Below are 20,936 nucleotides of genomic sequence, written 5' to 3'. Positions count from 1 at the left end.
CAGCACCTCCCGGAGAGCTTTTGTTGGTTTAACACTAAATGCTGTGTGGAGATTTGGCCTGAGGTGATGATGTCATAGTCTTATTCTTATTCAGATTGGTTTCCAGATACCAAAACCGCAGTCAGGCTTCCCGTTTTTAGCCAACAAGCACTGATGAGATGACAACCGTTATCATCTGTAGTAATTAATGTTGTTTGTTGAATATGATATACACATCAATGAAGATACTATTCAGGCTCATCTCCAGAACCTCCAAGGGGGTGTAGATGAAGAAATAAGAAAATAAAAGAGCATATCTTGGCAACTAAAATTCTTTTTTTTCTTTCAACATTTCTTTTGTTTTTCTTGTGAAATAGTGGAAACTGTAGCATGATCAGACCGCTAAACCTTTTCAGACAAAACAAACTCAGGCTCTGGTTAAACTACCTATATTTCATATACATCCTGTTTAAAAAGGATGCCAAGTACATATTACAATACTTCAAAGTCAAGAAGTTTGGAAACTGCTTCCCTAAAAGACAAATCACTCTGTATCTGCTTGATATGTGCTTTTGTTGTTTTAAGAAAGACAGTGAAAAGAGGGTATTGTTCCTTAAATTTCTAGGGGAAGAATCAAGAAGCACTGTAGATACAGTATAACTTTTCAGGTTTAGCTATATGGTAAGAAAGCCTTGGTATCAGGCATTATCTACCTAACACTAAATGTCACAAATATTTTTAGAATAGTAAGCTGTTTATGAAAGCCTCCATCAATATACCATATTCATCAAATATGCATATTCTTTTTGTTTGTCACATGAATAGCTCTGATTTAGGATGCTAACAGTCCTGTCAGTCTGTGAACTAGTGTTAACTCCTGGTTAAAAATGGAGAGAGTGACATGAGAAGCACTTCACAGGATTGTGGATGCAGTATATTTTCTCGGTGTAGCTACGTCTGCATCACATTCAGGTGCCGGTGGGGAACAATCCAAATTTGGGTTCCAGAGTGCTGAGGTCCAAAAATATATAAAAAATAAACAAAATTATGTCAATTTTGTTGCTTCTTATTTTATACAATGTTAAAGTCTCTTATATTCTCACAGCACCTGAATGCATCACATCACCAACAGTGAATTGCAGCAGAACCTCCAGGAGAGTTTGTAAGAATTTAAATCCAATGTGGTAAATGGGAGAAAGGTTACAAAAGAAGCCGTAAGATCCTTGAACAGTTTCATAAAAGATGCATGAAGTAAAGATGAGCAAAACAGTGAATCCACTGCTGTGTTGCAGCGCCTCGGGGAGCGAGTTAAACCACCAAACAGATGGACAGTGCACTACATGTGCAAGTGTTTTGTTCACCTCTGCAAATACCTTCCTGAAAAATGCATGTAAATGTTTCTGCAGCCATGGATATTAGTTCATGTTGTGCAGAAAACACACAAAAGCTGCTGCAGATGTTCTTTTTTTATCAGCCATGCAGTTCTTCCTCGTAAGGTACTGTGATTGCTATGTCCCCACGCCCACGACATACATGGCCAAAGGCATGATGTTATGTTTTCAGGTTGTCTAATCATCCGTCCGCCCCTCCTGTGAACATGATATCTGGGCAATTCAATGAAAAAGTATCAATACAGACACTTGGAACCTCCCATCTACCTAATCTCCATGTCAGTTAATTTGGTAAATACTTTCCCCAGTGCATGCCTTCATGAACTTGTCTGCTTAGAAAAATACTACCTTGTGTTCAGTCATATGCCTCCAACTAAAGTTAGTCTGCTGGAAGTTAAAATACTAACACTGTTAAACAGGGTTTGACACTCATCGAAATCTTTTCTCCCACTGATCCATTGTACATCTTTCTATCACTATATGTTGTTTGCATAGATAAAGTCCCAGAAGTCTCAGAAAGGTTAGAAACAACCTGTTGGTAGTTGGGAGTGTTGACTTAAAGAGAATCGACTTTGTGGGAACAGCCAGCCGAAGGTGTGAAAGGTCTTGAAATCAACATGCCGCCTGTATGTCTACATTTTGGGGGCATATACTTCGATCCCCCCCGCAGTCGACCTCGAGTGAGACCTGCCAGTGCCTCCCACCTTTCATCTTTTACATATTCGGTTCAGTTGATCGATACCTACGCTACCATCAGTCTCATGGCAAGGTTGTACATACTTGTGTATACGTATCTACAACTCAGACCCCATCATCGGTCTCCAGAGTGAGAGTTCAACAGCACATGACGGAGGCTTTGACTGCTTATCTTTTTTAGTCTGTGTGTCAGTGTCTTTATTGACAATCCTCTGAGTTGCAGCCTGATCTTTTATTGATGAACATCTACTCTGCCTTAAAGTCATGTTTGAATCAGTAGTCATCATGCTCAGTTCTTGCATCAAGGGGGAATAAACAATCAACACTAATCGAGGGTGCCATTTCCAGGAATACTTTTGATCTGTAGGTCAAAGATGGATTAGGAGAGGTTCGATACGCAGGGTAGCCCCAAACGCCGGAGAGCAGAAAGGCTGTAGTGTGGGCACGGAAGACCTGCGCCCACCATGTGGGCAGCGCCTCTTTGATCCGGCAGTGAATACACCTCCAACTGCTTTCTGAACTGAGATGTGAGAAGTGTTGCATTGACATTAGAGTTAACAAGCACCTCAAAGGACCACCACGAGTGGTTCTTCTTCGTGAGAGCTAAAGCTGCTTAGATACAAAGCTACGAAACAAAGTGCTGATAGCACCACTTTTGGATGAAACAAACCGACAGAAAGTTATAAATGTAGAAACAGCTGCCACAGATTTTCAGTTATGAATCTGGTATTTAACTGGGAGCTTTGAATATATCTCTGGTTTGTTACACCTGCTGTAAAGATCAATTACAGTTTACCAATGACCTGCTGTCTCACCACATCTGTCAATTTGGCTTTTAGCTACCACAAAGAGGTTTCAATATTGTGGTTTAACTGGTTGTTTACAGACTGTTTGATTGTTGTGTTGCCACCTTGAACCTTGTTGTGGGTTTCTGGCCATGCTTCTGCACCTCAGTGCTAGAATGTTGTCATACCTGATAGAATTGATAATTGATATGCCATGAGCATGAAACCCAAGTTGTAATAAACCTAATGAAGCCTTTTCCGTTGAAACAGGGAAATAACACAGGGAAAGACAATTCTGACTTTTAGGGCATTGAACATACTGTAACAGTGAAGGTTTTGCAACACTGACAGAAGAGTGGGAGTCTGAAGAATTTGCAGTATTTTACTGGCTGGCACATTTGTTTTCACCAAATCAAGGACGGTGAGTTAATGGAGTCAATTTGTAGACAGACGTTGAAGAGACTGTGATTGTGTAAAAATAGCACTTTTCTACCCACAAGCTTTCTTTTTTACTTTAAGACAACATATTTCCCACTGACACACTCCACAAGCGATGGCTCAGAGAGTAAACCTTGGCATGTTGAAGTAATTCCACAATAGTACTAAAAGCTTAGTACTAGATTAGAAACAGTACCTTTCACCCCACAGGACAAGACTCAGTTTCCCGCCTGAGGTTCCAAGGCCCCAAAGGACCTAAGGCCCCAGGCTTCGCTGCGAGTCTCTAATGATCAGGTCATGTAATATTTAATATAGGATGAGGTGGAGCCTGTAGTTTCACCCCCACCAACATCAGCTCGTCTTCGATAACCAAACAGTCCCCAGAGAACACAGCGGGTTAGTGTGTCCTGTGATTTAAAATTCTTTTCTGACCACATTTGCATGAAAATGTAAAAAAAACAAACTGCAATTATCTTTTTTGGGATGTGCATTTTTAAAAAAATCTTTTATTGGGTCTTTAATTAAAAGCATTGCTGTAATTCATAATTTTACTATTAATAAGTAGGTTGGTCATGAGGTATTATTAGTTTTGATGTCCCATTATGCTCTAATTTGGGTCTGATTTTACCCAAATAACAAGAATACTTACAATCTAACTGAAAATATATAAAATATATACATTTTCAAAAATCTAATATCAGCTCCTGGATGAAATTACCATCCTTCAACAGCTCCTGGATGAAATTACCATCCTTCAACAGCCATTTGAGCCTCAGAACACTCGTGCTGTTGTTTAGGGAACATAGATCATACAGCCAGATGCTGAGACACTCTTTCAATCGATCTCGTTGGGTTGGGAATCCCCCTCTGTTATGTGCATTTCATTGGTCTTTTTATTTTCACAAACGCACACTCACACTGAATCCTCAGATCCACCATTACTGTCTGGCGCAGCCTCCCCCGACGACTGAATGCTCACTGTAACAGAACGCTCTATTAGCGTGAAGACTCCAAAGCTTCTCGTTAACCCTGTATTGTTTTCAATGAGCCTGAGACCGCCCACTGTGATAATCTGTTTTAAAGCTCGTGCTGAGGACTCCCCACATCGCACTGTCAGTTGCACTGTAGCTCACCAGAATGTGTCTCCAAAGGAGAGAAACCATATTTCCCTCAAGTTTCTTTTTCCCCTTGCCATCCACTGACTTGAAAGACAAGCTATTTCCTGTTATTATGAACCTAAGGGAACATTTTCTTAAAGAGCCTTTCCACCGTTGCTATAGTTACTTAGCAGGAGGAACACTGGCTGCAGCAGTTCAAGTGGAGGCACTTTGCATGTAAGTGTATGTTTCAGCAGCAGAGATGGTTTTCAGAAATTTGAAACATTGAAATGCAAGACACTTGCAGACCAGTGCTTGTTGCCATGAAGACAAGCTATATGTTCTCATTTTATTTCAGACCACCTTTTTGGACAATTTATGAAACTCAATTTAAATTATAAACAATAAATAAAAACAAGACACAGGAAACATAAAACACGGGGCAGGTTAATACAGGCTTCCCAGATTTTTTGGGCTTGTGACCCTTTAGAGCAAAGCAATGTCTTCTCAATTCATAGGAAGTTGAATTCTTTGTATAATGAATTTGGAGTGAAATGTTTCATGAATAATGGCGTTTAGTTCATTTTGAAAATGGCATAAGTGTAAGTCAGAGTATATTACCATCACCATTACCACCATTTCTTATATTTATGACATAAGTCACTATCTGACAGTCAGATATCTATAACTACTTCCCTAGAAAGCAGCTTGGTCATTCCTCTCAGTTGCATCAGTGACCATATGGATCTGAAAATAGAACATAAACACTATTATAACACTCTTGTAACGCGCCACTGAAAAAATAAGGCATATGCAATTTGCACCCAGGTATATGTAGTCAACAATGCTATTAGCACCCGAGGTGGATAGCCAATGTGGCTATTTACACTTGGATGTACTTCAATGAGACACATGGGAGAAGTCCTAGAAGAAAGGCTTTCCAACACAAGGTAAACATTGTGAAAGGGTGTATTGTAACCCAAACCATGACCTTTTTCTAAACCTAACAAAGTTCTTCTGTTGCCTAAAACTGAACACTGAAGAAAACTGAATAAAAATAATCTTAAGATAATAAGTTTTGACTTTATTTGTTGGGTTTGATTTGTTAGGTTTCACTTAACAGGTCTGTGTATACCAAAGCTTTACTTAGCCACTGGATTTATGGTAAAATGCTAAATCCTAAATTCTCGCAAGTGACAAAATATTGTATTTTCCTCATGTAACCTAAGTGGGATTCATGCAAAATCAACAAAATCTTGGTCACTGATCCTAAATCCTCTTCTCTTTTTTTCTCTATCCAGACGTTCAGTCAAAGTGGAACACACCCTGCCAGAGGTGGATGAAGAGGATGGCCTGCTGCAGAGAAGCTTGCAGGACGGACTGAGGGAGAACTATGTCAGCTCCAACTCCTTCAAGCCTCCATTGGCCCGCTCGCTGCGTATCAAGGAAGAGCTCCTCAGCCAGAAGCACCGCCTCCTGAGCCAGCCTGCTGCTCTTTCATTGGCTAATCTAGAGTCGGCTGGCTTGCTCAATCATGGGCAGTCCCACTCTTTGCTTGGCCAGAAGGGCTCTTCCTCTTTCTGGGGAAGCAAAGCCCACCTCGACAGCCTGATGAAGCTAAAACAGGCCAGTGGAGCTCTGAGCGGTGCCCTCAGTGACCTCAAAGACCTGCCTGCATTCCTGGAGAATCACCACCACAAGCACCACGGAGCCTTCTCCATCAAGAGTTCCCTCCACCACCACCACAATCAGGTCTCCAAGGCCCAACACCACAACAATGAGGGCAAGAGAGACCAGGGCCACTCACCTCCTGTTGACCTGAAGATCCCCCAAGTTAGGGGCATGGATCTCTCCTGGGACTCCCATGCCTCTGAGCTATTCAGCTATGGCACCATGGGGATTGGGGCTGGTGGCCATGGGGAGAACACCCTGAGCCGGAAGCTGAGAGCCATCCTACCTAAGCAGAACCGCCGGGGAGGAAGTCTTGGAAGCCTACTGGATGGGGCATCTGATTACTGGAGCTCTGACTTGGAGCACTCCATTTCTGGGCCAGCGTACTCCACCTCCGACGTGGAAGGGGACCCAAGCTCCAAGCAGCCAAGGAAGAAAAGGGGCCGTTATCGCCAGTACAACACTGAGATCCTGGAGGAGGCCATAGCAGTAGTGATGAGCGGGAAGATGAGTGTGTCCAAGGCTCAGAACATGTACGGCATCCCACACAGCACCCTGGAGTACAAGGTCAAAGAGCGTATGGGAACCCTGAAGAACCCCCCAAAGAAGAAGCTCAAGCTGATGATGAAGATGGAAGCAGGAGGCCAGGATTTTCCCACCGAGTCAGAGAACACGCCCACCTCAACCCCACGAGATGACGGCCCGCCACTGGCAGCTGCAGAGCTAAAGGACAATGTAAAAGAAGAGATTGATGACAATTTCAAACCAATCGACTAAACGACTTACACATGTAAACCTCAGTCAAATGACTTACGTAATTTGAAAACGGATGGGGCTTTATTTGTGCCAATTTACTTTGCAGTATCTGGGTGAGCACAAACGCAGGGATAATATGAGAAGGATTCTTAAACTGGAGAGAAACAACTAATCGGATGGTTTTTAACAAGCATCACTTGACCGATGCTGTACAAGCATTTGTTTAGCTTTAATATCGAGGGGCTTAACAAATGCAGCTAAAGACATTAATTAAATGACAATTGATGAAATTTCCTTAAGCATGCTGATAATCCCTTGCCCAAAAACCTAATCTCCCTTTTTCTGAACTTGATACACTGAACCACTGCTGCTTATAAATGCAGTTTGGGCTTTGGACCATTCCAATTTGGGGAGAAAATGAGGGGAAGGTTGAAAATTAACTCCTTAAAAAACTCACAAATTAGTCCCTTTACCGCTCCCCTCTCTCATGGATTACTAGCTGAAAATTGGTAAGTGAACTGTCTATTACATTTGAAGCCAACTGTATGGTTTAATCATACCATTGATATTCATCACTAGGGGTTCTAAATCAAAACCCATTCTCTTATTGCCAGGTAGCCATGACGCTTTAACTATAAACATTTTCTTTCCTCCTTAAGATATTCTGCTAATCTCTGTGCGGATGAAAGCAACATTAACCCGTCCTTTTTGAACGAGAAAAGACACACAAAAGTCATTCAGGGATGCATGTTTGTGAGTTTCGTGAACACTACTGACTTCTATAATCGACCTCTTTTCTTCTATCTTTTCGTTTGATTTATTTTGCTTTCTTTTGCACTACACTTTGGGTCTAGCGCTTACAGACCAGGTTACCTCGGCATTGTTGCCCTTGCATCATGCACTTATTAAGGTCTGTCTCTGAAGCCCAGTCGCGACCTCTCAATGGGTCAGGGGTGCACGTCGCCTGCATATGCTGATCCATAATCAGATCCAGGAAACTCTTAAACCCTCTTTTTTGCCAATGGACAAGTTGAGGGGTAATCTGATGATGGATCAGCTGTTTTTAAGGTGGAATGCTACCTCATGGACCTCCATCAGTGTCTCACTGCTGATCCTGGAATGCCAGAAACGCCTTCAGGTTGCCCTCCAAACGGTAACTGAAGTGAGCTCATCCCCTCATGGAGATCTTTTGCCTGATGAAAGCTTTTTAGGATCAGAATGTGAAACTCTGCTGCTATCCATTTGATTATCTAGCTCCTATACAAGGCTTTAGCTAGCCTAAGCTAATGAGCTTTAGCTAACAACAATACATTTCTGATGTTTTTTTTCTTTTTTTCCTTTTCTAATCAAACTAAGCAGAAGCAGCTTAGCTGATGAGTTTTGAAAAAATTCTTCTCCCTCAAACGTCAAAGACAGTTTTAGAGGCAGTTCACTGCAACAATGTGCATTTATAGAGGGGTCTTCATTTAGGGTGGTGGGTGGGCAATATGCAGTGGGGAGGGGATCGTAGATAGAGGTGAGGGAAAGGCAGATTTTAATATATTATAAGTTATTATGGATGATTATGTAAAAGCCAATCCCTGATTCTGGGTTATTTCTTTTCTCCTCATTTTTAACTCAGGGTAACTGAGACAGATGATGTGGGTTTCAAATATGGTGATTTCCTCTTGGACCTATAGTAGACAGACAGGAGGACAACACACACCTCTCACTAATGCTTTGCTAACGGAGGGGCCACGTGAGTAAACAACTATCAATCATGAAAAGAACAGACAACACCGATGTTGGGTTACGGGATTGAACTTATGGCGCTGAACTTCTAAAATAGCACTTTTCATAAATAAGAGAAAAAAAACAAGAGAGAAGGAAATCTGTTTGAGGTTATGCATGTGGTGTAGCTCTTTTCTGCGGGATATGGATCAGGAAACAATGAGGAGGGAAAAGAGATGGAAGAAAAAAGCTTTAGTGTGTTAAGACTTTCAGAAAGCTGCAGCTTGGACCCAAACTACTCTTTTTTTCCTCTCAATTACCTCCACAGATTAAAAAAAGAAAAAAACAAGGTCAACAGCTTGAACAAGTTTAGTTTTGTGTAGTCTTGTCTTGTCGGTTTCCCTCCCCTCATTGTTGAAGCACCAGGGACAGAAAAACCATCACCATATTTTGCCAGGCGGGGAAAGAAAATCCCTCAGAGGGCACAGGTTGAAAGAATTAAAAAAAAAAAAAAACAACAATTTTGTGTTTTCTATCAGGAAAAGATTGAAGGAGATGACAAAAGCTTTTGGTTGTCATGTTTTTTGCTCTGTGGTAAATGTTGCTCTTCGCTCCTAACACTGCCTGGTGCTCACCCAGTCTGTGAGATTTTTAACATGAGAATTGTACCTCTCTGTTCGATGAAATGATGAAGATTCACTCCTTTTGAAATGTATTGTATATTTTATTTATTTTATCTTTTTTTTTTTGGTTTATTCGCTTAAAAAATGGCATGCACCACGTTTCTGGCTGATTTTGGGGTCAGGCCAACTGAATAAATTATGTTGAGAGGATTTCAACTCAGTTAATCCTGAGGCAGAGACGCTCAACTCATTGAGAATTACACTCATTTACTACCTGTTGCATACAATCGTTATTTCCCCCTCTTTGTAGCTCCCTTGGCTTGATTGGCAGGTACGCACAGCCAATGGGAAAAGTTTTAGAAAAGACCCCCTGGAACAACAATAATGCCGGGGGTCATCATGCATGAAATGCGTCCAACACTTTGACAATGCTGAGCATTTGAAGTGTCTAAAGGGTTGTTGTGTGCGTTGAGTTGGACCCAGCGAAGGACAATGCACTGATCTGATAGTTAAAACAGGATCAAAGCCCCAGTGTTGACAGTAAAGCACTTCTCATGAACACGCCTCTTATAAAAAGGCATGATAGCTGCTGTGAATATCGGTTTGACAAAACGCAGCTTCTTGCAGTGTTGCCCCCGCCCGAAGAACAGAACAAACCAACCGTTTCATGTAATGCATGTAAAGCATGAGTTTCTCTGTGTAGAAATAGTGTAATTGGAACTTAATGCACAGGTTTGCATGGATAAACTCCAACAGCACTTAGGCTGAATTCCCCTGAGGATCGATTCCTCGAGGGCCAAACGATCTCGGTGTATAATTTACACCAATCTCTAAACCATTAAAAAAAAAAAAAAAATCTCTCTCTCCTTTAGGAAATTCTTAACCCTTATTGTGCATTTGGCCATAAATTCCTCATTGCTTTCTAAAAATATGAGTAATTTTAAAGTTTTGTTAAAAAGTCCCATTTTCAGCCTGACCTTGTCTACTGAGGTGCATGCCATTTAAGGTATATTTATTTCATTCCATTTGTTTCTTTTTGGGTTCTACTGATTACTGATTTCACTGTTTATAGTCATGTGGTTAACAGCTCCCCCTGTCCGAAAAAGTCCTCCTTCTTGCAACTGAGTCTCACTGCAGTTTAAAAAGAAACGTCATACTATATGATAGAATTAAGAGAGCAGTATATATCTATTTATATACATATATATTAACAGATACTCACATGATAAATGTAGTGATGAACTGAAATGAATATCTTAAACTCACAAAACCACAACACCACAACAGTGATCTGCAAAAAAAAAGAGATGGCACTGTCAGTTCATTTTTACCAGACTGTTGTTTTTATCCTTTTACGTTTATTTTCACTTTACGCTGCTTGTGTTGGAGACATAGTTGTTTCCTGACGCGGGCGTGCGACAGTAGCCTTCAGTACTGTAAATGTCTCAGGATCGAGCCAATGGGATGGGCAGCAATATTTGTCAGTCGGAAAATGGCGCAGACTTAACTACCTGAACTAGATGTAATTTATAGACATATATTATATCTCTATATATAAACTATATGTCGGCTTGGTCAGCAGAGACCAAGTGCTATACCTCATTCTCAGAATAATGACTCCTTTCCGTGCCTCGTACTTTTATGTATCCCTTACCTGGGAGCCTGGCGAAGGGATAGCCGATACTCTGGGAAATATAGTATCCTCCGCTGTTTCTTTTCTTTTATTATCTGTTTGTTTTTCTTTTCTTTGTTTCACCTCCCTCTTGCGAAGGGAGGAGGGAGACGCTTCAAGTGTCTGACTGACCAATATTTGCCACCCTACCTCTTTTCAGGTATTTTCTTTTTTTTTCTTTTTTTTCAACAACAAAACAGAAGGAAGTATAGAATGAGCAACTGACTGACAGAAGGAGATACAGCTAGTCCTGTTCTCAGCAGTGGTTGGGGTTGGCATGGGAGGGCTGCAAACCTCTCATTTCTTCCTCTGGAGGTGAAAACATTTTGGGATTCAGTCGTCTGGTTTCACCCTGGAGGTAATAAGTCATGTTGGTCCCACCCTGGTCTGAGAACGAACAAGGTGTTTTTGTTCTCTGAGGTTTCTGTTTTTTTTTTTTCTTTTTTAGTTTATTGTGTGTTTTTAGGTGTAACTCAACTCCAGGTTGAAACTTGACAGGGGGATTTTAAAAAAAATTTTTTTTAATTTCCTCACACCTAAAGAAATCAGAGACCCAGAGAGGAGATTGGGGGACAGGTGGACAAGTTAACCTTCCTTTATCTGCTGTTTTTTAAAAAGAAAAATACTCTATCCAAAACCTATGACACTGCATTCCAAAAAAACACCCCACACAAAGTGAAATGTACCTTTATATGATGAAAATGAAAAAAAGCTATACAGTATACCTATGGATATATGTATTTATTTTACTGTTTTTGCATCTTCAGGTAAGCCAATCGATCTCTCTTTTGCTTTTCAGGTTGGATTTTATTTGATTAAATTTTTTTTTTCTTCTGAGTGAAAAACTGTCAAAAACGTGATAAAAGAAGAAAAAACAATGTCGAACAGCAACTACTGTAACCTCACTTTGTAGACGCCACATGATGTGCCATTTTGTTTCGGGATGGTGCGTGATGCTGCGGGCTACCAGGAAAGAAAGAACCATAATGTATATGATTGCCATGCTGCTCTCTGCGGAGAGATCTCTTCTGTTTCTTTTTGTGTCACGCTGCATATCTGGTTGTCATTTATACCTCAGGTCCGACCACTTCAAAGCAGCTGATTGTATATGAGAAACACACACAAAGAAGAATCAGGACTTTTAGTACGGCTCGTTTCCAGATTTTTAGATGTAAGCGACGGAAGCAGTTTTTGAATAATTGTCGTTTTCTTGTCGTCGTCATTCGTACTGTTGTTATTCTGATGACGTCTTCTTTTCCTTTCTTTGTTTTCATATATATATATATAAAAAAAAGAAAAGACAAATTCTTCAAAAGCCAGAAGCCAGGTTTCTGTGAATACAATGCTGTATTCTCTCTAGCACATACAGCCGTGGAAGAGCAGAACGCGCACACATACAAACACACACACACAAACACACATATATAGGGACATGACGCACCTACAGCAGCTCTCCCTCCTCATCAGGTAGCCACACTTTGTGTGGGCGAGTTATATGTATAATTATGAAGCTGGGAGTCTGCTGTGTCTCTTTTAGAAGCAGGTGGGTGTGTTTTGTCCACAGCCTGCAGAACATCAGCCCTGCTGGCTGATTCTGATCTGGCATACTGGGACACTGCAGGCACTGCCTCTGTGAAAATCACTCATTTTCTCACAAAAATGACTCTTTTTGTTGTTGTTGTTGTTGTTGTTTTTTTTAAATCAACCAATCGTTTTGTTCAACAAAACATAAAAAAAAAACTCCCTCCTTTTGTTCCGTCCATGTGACCAGTCTGTGATGTTCTGTGCATTCCTGCAGTTATTTTGTTGTCATTTCTTTTCCTCTTTCTAATATTCTTTCCTTCAAACTGTTTCTGCTGCTGTCAGTCATTTGCAGACTTCAGCCCTCGGAGTGTGGACGTGGACTTGTTGTGCATTCACTGTGGGTGGAGATGCACAGAAGTAGAACTATTGAGACGCTCAGGCTGCGTTTGTTTTTGGATGTGGATGTTGTGTCTTGTAGCTGCACTGCATCGTGGTCCATTAGGGCTGTTGTGGCTTTGGATTTGGATTCTCTATCTAGACACAAATACTGCTGCATGAATGCATGAACATCACAAACAGTTGGGCTAGATTCCCAGTTCAGAATCAGTCCTAGTCTTGGACTAAGATTGCTTTCCAGTGGATAGTTCAGGATGTGGTTTGTGGTTTGCTGTCTGAGAAACTATAGACTGTGTCTTTCTTGCAACAAGATCTCTCCTACTTTAAGAGCAGTTTAAGCTTTGCTGTGCAGTTTATTTTTTCCCCACAGACGTTTGTCACGGCGGCGCTAACAGATCTGTTAAAATGCACATCTCCTCCATCATGGGGTGTGACGCCAAGTGACAAGCAGCCGCTCTGCAGCAGAGCACAGATCATAATGGCCAGACACATCTTCCTTTACTTTATAATGTAAAAAACAATACATTTGGCTGGGACCTGATGGTTTTGTGGACATTTGGAGAAAATGCCAAATTTCAGCTTTCTGCAGGATTTTGCCCTTTAAATTCAGAAGAGTGTGTTCCTGGAAAATAAGAATATCAACATGTTTGAATGTGTTTTCAAATCGCACTCTGCTCACTGCAGCTTGGTTTCCCTCCTTTGACATTATTCAAATCTGCTGATTTCCAAATTCCCGTCCTGTCTCATTAATATGCCACATGGTCCACACTTGACTTCTCATTCACAGTCAGTGTGATGTTGCCACCAAGAATCTGTGATTATATGTTTGTTGTTCTTCAATCGGTGGAAGCCAGAGTGAAGACTCTGATCTCAAATCTAATCCTTAAAGGGTTGGTTTCTTAATCACGTGTAACCTAACCACTGCGGTCGCGTCAAGAGCAACATTCTTCCGTCAAAGCAAAATGTCATGTGAGATTCAGGTCAAATTTGTCAACTTAAATTCCCAACCCCCCACACCCCCGTGATTATGTTGCACCGTGAAAGGCCTGTGTGCAGACATTTTTCTCACACTGGCTGTTCTCGCCTCCGACGACACGGCATGTGTCTCACCCCTCCGCCTCGTCAGAATGCCTCTTTGCAGATGGTGGGCCAGACAGACAGCCAGAAAGACGCGGCGGTCTGAGGAGGTGGATGAGAGAGTGCGACGATGAAATCTAAGTGAAGTAGAGAAGAATAAAGGTCACTGAAGGTCGCCATCCCCGCCCCCACGCCACAGTTAAACAGCAGGCTTTTAATGCAGCGATGCTGAAATTCACTTCACATAAACAAGCGTTACCTGAGCGCACGGCGTCCTCGACTAGAGAGGTGCCGCGGCTGATCTGAAACTCCACTTACTGATGGAAGGGGATTATTAGGGAACGAAAATGCCAGACCTGATGTACAGGTTGATATGGAAATTTCAAAAAATAAAAATCAGGGCTGTATGAAGGAAAATCTGGTCAAAATGCCGTGTGACACATATCATCAGGTGCCCTTGTGTGTTGCCATGACAATCCTGAAGCAATGCTCCAGTTGTGGAAGTGTGTCTGGACCTTCAGAGCCACCTACGAGGACCACCCGATCTCTGTTGCTCTGAACTCTGCAAACGCTGGTTTATCTCCTGCGTTCGTATCCGAGCCCGGAGGCTGTGGGTCCAGAGACGTCTTGTTGTAAAAAATACCCAAGTCCTAATGTGTTGACTGAGGCTTTGTCCAGAGTATTTTTGTTTCAAACTAAATGCTTTGGATTACAGGAACTCTCTGTCCAACATTGGCAAACAAATACTTACCACGGAATGTATGTTATCGTCTTTTCCTGTCCTCTTTCCCTTTGTTATACTTTCAGCAAATCTTTACACGACTCTTTTATCTCGCTCTCTTTCATGCTGAGAGCATCTTCAAGCGTGCACTTGTCTCTTCTCTGGTCTCTGTTCTTTCTGCTACCTCAGTCTGTCATGAGGACTCGCCCCGAGGGATCTTGTCAGGTGCCGACTTTGTCAGGAGTCAGACAGTTGCACAAAGTCGATTTGAGAACTAAAGTGTGGTCTGTTTTCTGCCCGTGAAGTACCATTACGAGCGTTTCATAGCATTCCTTTGCTGTACAGACGTTTGAGTTCAGGTCAGCTGGTTCAGAGTGGGGTTCTGATGAGAGCTGAATGCTGCGTAGAGTTGGCCGGATGATTTCTCAGGCCTCCCACTGGCTGTCCTCGAAGACAGTATCCTCTGATTGTTTGCTCACCGCTGCAATCTCTTCTTCTTGTTTTTCCTCTCAGAAATGTGTCAGATCTTGATTGTCTTGTCACTCAATAGTGTGAAGTTTGCAGAGATGCACCGTGATGCTGGTGCACGGCCATAGGTGGCCAGGTGAGGCCGTGCATCTCTCCCACACCTTTGTAAACACTGTTTGATTTTATTGACACTATCTTTGATGAAAAGTCGTAAACCGCTTCCTTCCCCTTCGCCCCTTAACTATGTGTCATCCTCTCAGCGTCCTCGGTCAGTGGAGCGTGAGCGCTGCGGGGCTGACAGGCCCTCATTTATCCCAGGAAAGATGAGGGGGTCCTGGGCAGCCCCAGGTCCTTCACTTCTCATGAGACCTTTTCATAAACCTCGCTGCCACTTCTTGGGGTTGTATCGACAACCCAGAGGCCTCTGGGCCTCCACCTTTTGTTTTCTTTTTCTTTTGTCTTTTCACAGAGGCTTTGCCACGCTCTCCTCCGATGAGGAACTTGCAAATTTAGATATTTTTTTTAAGACAGGGTTTGAAGTTCTTCCCCTCAAGGGGGAAGGTCATGATCCTCTGCAATATTAAGAACTGTTTCAAAAAGGAAAAAAACACACACTAACATACTACATACATACAGAGTGTTTGGCAGTTGGTTAATATTTCAGCCTTGGTGAAAATTAAATGAACTCTCTCCACAAAAGAGACTCAATATTTTAAAGGTCTGGAAGTTAATGTTGTATGATGTCTCTGATCTCTTGTTTTGATGTTTCGGGGTAATGGGCTCAGGCTTGACTTTTAGCTTCTGTGTTTAAAAACAGGAAAAAAAAAAATCAGCTAATGAGCAGGGTTGTGTTTTGTTGAAATTGCCAGTGCATTGCTGTGATCCTACCGTAGCTTCTTTTTTGCCGTCTCTTTTCGGGTTATGACATCTTCTTGAATTTGAACTTTGGTGTCCCGGACGACCTTGTACCTCCTCCATTACCAATCAGTTGTGATAACTACACTACATGCAGATAACTGCGGCAGCAGCCGGTGTTATTTATAGTTGAGCTGAGGAACAACGCCGGCTCATGAGCACGATCGATGGTTAGGTCAGACAGAGCAGCACTCGGTGAGCGGATATCGGAGTTTAGTCCTTGGCCAGGAAGTTTGGCAGGTGAGATGAATATTCTGTCAACAGTACATAAGATTAAATGTCATGCGGATGATTCCTACTGCCAAACAGACACTCTTCAGAAACAGGCAGGCGTGGAGCATCTCACCCTCATCTGGCTGAAGCTGACGCATGAAAACCAGAACACTTAAAAGGGTCTCTGAAAAGCCTTTTTTTATTATTATTTATGACTGATTCTGTACATTATTTTCAGCCAAATACTTTTTCAGTGCTTTATAAACAGCAAGGATTGTAAATATGAATAACTCTTAGCAGGGGAGGCTCATACGGAGCTCACTTATTGGTCCACTTCGTTGGTCCTCTGGAGATCTAACTTGTGAGACTTGGACTGTTGTCTTTCCAAATGTCACATTTAAGGAAAGGTGCTCGTGAGTAAAATTAAAAAAAGAAAAAAAAAAGAAAAGAAACAGAAAAGCGAGCACTTTGACTAAATCTACATTTGGGAAAGCAATGCTGAGTGTTCTTTATTTCAGTCTTTGATAATATTCTCCATCTCGGTGTTTCTTGGTGTGCAAAAATGTAAAGACGATGAAAAAAAAATTTTTACAACACAGAATACCTCAGAAAAAGAAATCCATGTAACCTTGACAACCTCCACATATTGTCAGATCCTGTCCATCAACACATCTCCTGGGCACTTTCATCCTCTGTCCTCCCGCCTTTGTTTTCCTCTCTTGCTTCTTTTTCCATGCAGTCCGTAGCGCCCAGTGGAGGTTCCATAGCTTTTTACACCACTTTGGTTTCACATCCTTGTACGTTTTCTGTCCCTTTTCTTTGTGAACATTCTTGGTCTCAAACCTTTCGCAGCCCACCATGCATTCCTCAGTTAAGGACGGAAAGAAGGTTTTTCTTTTTGTTTTTTTTTTTCCAAGACCATTGAAGACATCACAATGTCCGAAAATTGTGGAAAGATTCACAGAGATGATTCTCTTTGAATCCCTTCAAGAGACGGGGTTTCATCAAAACAAAGAATCCTCCTGTCTTTGGATTTTACAAGTGGGTTTGCTGAAAGAATGAAGGCCAATGGGTGAACACTTGAAACCATACGGTCCCCACATTGTTCCATTCGCATACCTCTTTATCTACTTATCTACTCTTTATCGTTGTTAAAAACTGAATGTAAAAAAAAAAAACACAAACACAACTAACCTCTAATTTAACTATACATATTTAAGAATAAGAAATACTCTATATGTGCACATAGATATACCTATACAAGCCCCACACAGACACAAACACAAATGCATATGTATATAAAAATCTCTAATGTCATATACTTTTATCTTGAAAAGGAAGAGGATGAGCCTTTTCCATTGATGATTCAGGGAAACAATACAGAAGTCCAGTGCAGTATGTTCGGTAAATCACTCACTCTGTTGCTTTTGATGTTCATTTTCTTACTCTGTTCCTGCTTGTTATTTCCCCATAATGTAGCATAGGGCAAAGGGGCATGGCGACTTGATTTTTTTTTTTTCAACAGAAGAAGTAGTAGGAACTAGGATCAAGTATAGTTGTAGTTTTTTCAAGCCTGATTCTGTGAAAATGGGGTGTGAGGGGACGGCAGGTGTTTTTTTTTTTTTTTTTTTAGGTTTTTGTTTATTTTGCTGTAAAGACAGTAACTTTATGAAGATGACTTGACAAGTCACATTAAGGGGGGTGTTTGACGAGCTGTCGGTGGGTTCTTCAGGACGGTTGTATATAGAACTGCTTTACCCATCAACCCTTGCCTGTCTTTTTCACAGGTGAGGTGGAACTGTATATTGGAGGCACTGAGGAGGAACAGTTTGTGTGTTTTTATGTCTAGAAAAGTAAAGACTGTTTTAACTGACGCAAATTTTGTGGTGGTTGGGGGGGGGGGGGGGGGTTTGATCCTGTTCAGGTTCTCTATAGAACCCAACAGACAGGGAAGTGGCAAGAAAAACGTATCTCCCTCGAACTTTGCCGGGAGCGGCGGACGGTTTCATTAACGTCGACCCTCTGGATATTTTTGCATGCTGGTGTACATACCTCTGTATCAGTCCTTTTGTTCGAAGAGGCTGGCTGATCCAAAAGCGCTTTTTTTGGATGTTGTCCACAGGACAGATTCTGATGTTTTGAATATGAAATATTGCCCCTAAGAAAAAAAAAATCCCTTTCCTGAGAAGGAGCACCTAAGGTGTTTGTTTGTCACTGCAGCAGCTTTCGTAGTGGTTTTTGGCTAAAGCTCTTTTGCAATCATTTTTTCTTGTGTAAAGTAACAAAAAAAAAAAAAAAAAGGTGTGTATGAGTGTGAATCCGTGTGGCTGTGTAAGATATAATGTGAAAAGCTTGCTCTTCTTGATTTTCTTCAGTTCTTCTCCAACTATATTTTAGCCAGAGAGCTGTTTTTTAGGAACATGAATCTACCTGTGCGCTTATGGAAAATCAATAGAACAGTGCACAAGTTTGAAGAATCGCATCTCTAAACGTATCTTGGCTCTCTGCAGGGAAAGACGCCTCTCTCGGGCCACCTTGCAGACCCATATTACATTACCCAGACACCCTCAGGGACCCTCGACAACACTGCTTTCACTCTTATTCAGGTACTTAATCTACACCGAGGCCTAGCAGTGATGAACCTTAACTATGGTTTATTTTCAATAGTCCGTTCCCATGAAGACAAAAATTGCCGCCAAAATCTTGAACGATCAGAAGCAGTTTTTCTCGCCCTCAGAGTTTTGTTGTTTTGTGTTCTACTCATGGGGTTACTTCTCTTTTTCTATCCTTAAGCTGTCTCTGCTCTATTTTTCAATCTCTGAATATTTTTAGTATCTTATGAATGTCAATCCTCTTCTCAGTCCAGGACCGCTGAGTCTCTGTCAGCACTCTTCTCTCTCTGACTTTCGTCAGGTATTGTGTGGCCGCAGAGCCTCTCTCTCTCTCCTCCTCTGCTGTACGTTGCTAAGTGTTTGTGTTGCTGCACACAGCTTAGCCAATGTCATGGAGTCCGTTTTTCCACAAGAACTAGTAAAGCAAAGGCAGTTATTTATTGGCCTGGTCTGGATGACAGGAGTGTATTTTGAATTTTGCCTAAATTTTGTATCTCTTACAACAATCAAAACAGTGACGTTTGTTGAGAACTGTGTAAAGACTCTGAAAAAATAAGTTGTATTTCATGTTGTAAGAACTCTTAAGATTACTTTCTACATTCCTTATGGTGGTTTTGGTAGTAACCTGATTTCGTTGTGATAGAGATAGCTCTGATTGGTTTGGAAACAGCTTGTGATATTTGGGTAGACACAGGAAGTGTCGTCCAGGGGTTTGGACTCTAGTTTGGGTTAAAACAACAAACCTCTTCTTCTTTCTTTCTTTCTTTCTTTCTTTGGTCTTGATTTTGGTCCTGCTGAGGTTTCTAACAGTTCCTAATCTCACCTCGGTTCTTAACGGGTGGCTGGACGCCCCGCTGCAGGGCCTGCTGGGCTTTTTCCTCTTTTCCGCTGAGATTTTGCTTTTGGGTTTGACGATATACCTCATTCCTTCAGTCCAGCGGGCCCTGGGGGGGCGCTGTGCCGATGCTCAGGACGCCCAAGCCCCCTTTTATGGTTTGGTCCCACCTGGACTGTACCTCTAACAAACACATACAAACACACACATACGCCTACACACTTACACACAGGCTCTCCAAATACCCCAATGGACCTCATTTTTTCAATATATACTGTTTACAGTTTGACAAAAAAATTGTATAATTTAAAAAATATTTTTCTCATATTGTAGTTTTATTTATGTACAATAATTTTTTTTTGTTTTTGTTCTTATTTTGTACCTTGTGAGTTGGACTTTTATTCTTCTAGGCTTATATTATCGATGTCCGTGTAAATGAGCACTTAACAAGGATCACAATAATTGGTTTTAGTTTGATTGACTGCACTATTTTATTTTTCTCTTTCTCTCTCCCTGTTTTGAATGCAAAATCCGATTTTCTGATTGGGCTAATGAATAATAAATTGTCTCATAATGTCTGTGATTTTTTTTTGACAAAAAGATGAAAGATGATTTGATTTCCTACAGGTTTTTTTAAATTTCATTTTGCATTGAACGTCAGGCAACGCTGATTAGATCTGTCTTTGTGCATGTGTAAAATATTTTACTGGTTATGTTATATTCAATTTGGTAAAAAACAAAAAACACACAAAAAAAAAAAGAAAATTGCCATTTTTGCCACACATTTCAGCTGTAATGTTGTGTAAGGTAGTATTCACTGGATGCTAGAACCTTCTTTTCAAAACCACTATTCTTCTAATAAATTTTGTTGTGAAAATAAAATGTCAATCATTTGTATTGATTTGTTGTCACGTGTTTGACTAACTGGTGCTGTCATGAGCAAGGAACAAAACACGCCTCCTCAAAGGTTAAGTACCGCCCCTCTAAAGAAACAACCAGGAAGTCAACACAGCATCCGTCTCCCTAACGGACTCCACCCGTTCTCACAGGTATCAACAGCACAACAGAAAAAAACTCCTTCAAAACTTAAAGGAGGCATTTGTAAGTTTTGAAACGCGATGAGTTCAGGATCAAACTTCATTCCTTTATTCACCAAGAGCTGTCGACAGCGGTGGGAAGCAACGCCAATGTTCACTCTAGTCTCTATCGCATCTGCTAACCAGCTAGCCTAGCTGGTTAGCATTCCCATGGTGACTCTCTGCTGCCTCCAATCTGCCCTGAAGACGAAGTGCAGGTCAGAGGGCGCGTTATAACCTCTTGTCTCGTCAACGCAACGACAATCAGCGGTAGTAGTAGT

General features: G+C 41.4%; 1 protein-coding gene across 1 annotated transcript in view; it reads left to right on the top strand.

Annotated features, from left to right (window-relative positions):
- lcor (ligand dependent nuclear receptor corepressor) overlaps positions 1-20,467 on the top strand; it is a 90,142-nt gene extending 69,675 nt beyond the window's left edge. The window contains exon 7 of the mRNA XM_071504043.1: positions 5,688-20,467. Within this exon, the coding sequence (XP_071360144.1) occupies positions 5,688-6,834 (1,147 nt within the window). The 3' untranslated portion in view covers positions 6,835-20,467. The remainder of the gene's footprint in view (positions 1-5,687) is intronic.
- Positions 20,468-20,936: the final 469 nt, after the last annotated feature.

The sequence above is a fragment of the Trachinotus anak genome, unplaced genomic scaffold (assembly GCF_046630095.1).
Source record: "Trachinotus anak isolate AG129_WGS33_773 ecotype Australia unplaced genomic scaffold, CSIRO_AGI_Tana_v1 ptg000019l, whole genome shotgun sequence".
Lineage (NCBI taxonomy): Eukaryota > Metazoa > Chordata > Actinopteri > Carangiformes > Carangidae > Trachinotus > Trachinotus anak.
This window is presented reverse-complemented; position numbering and strand designations above follow the sequence as displayed.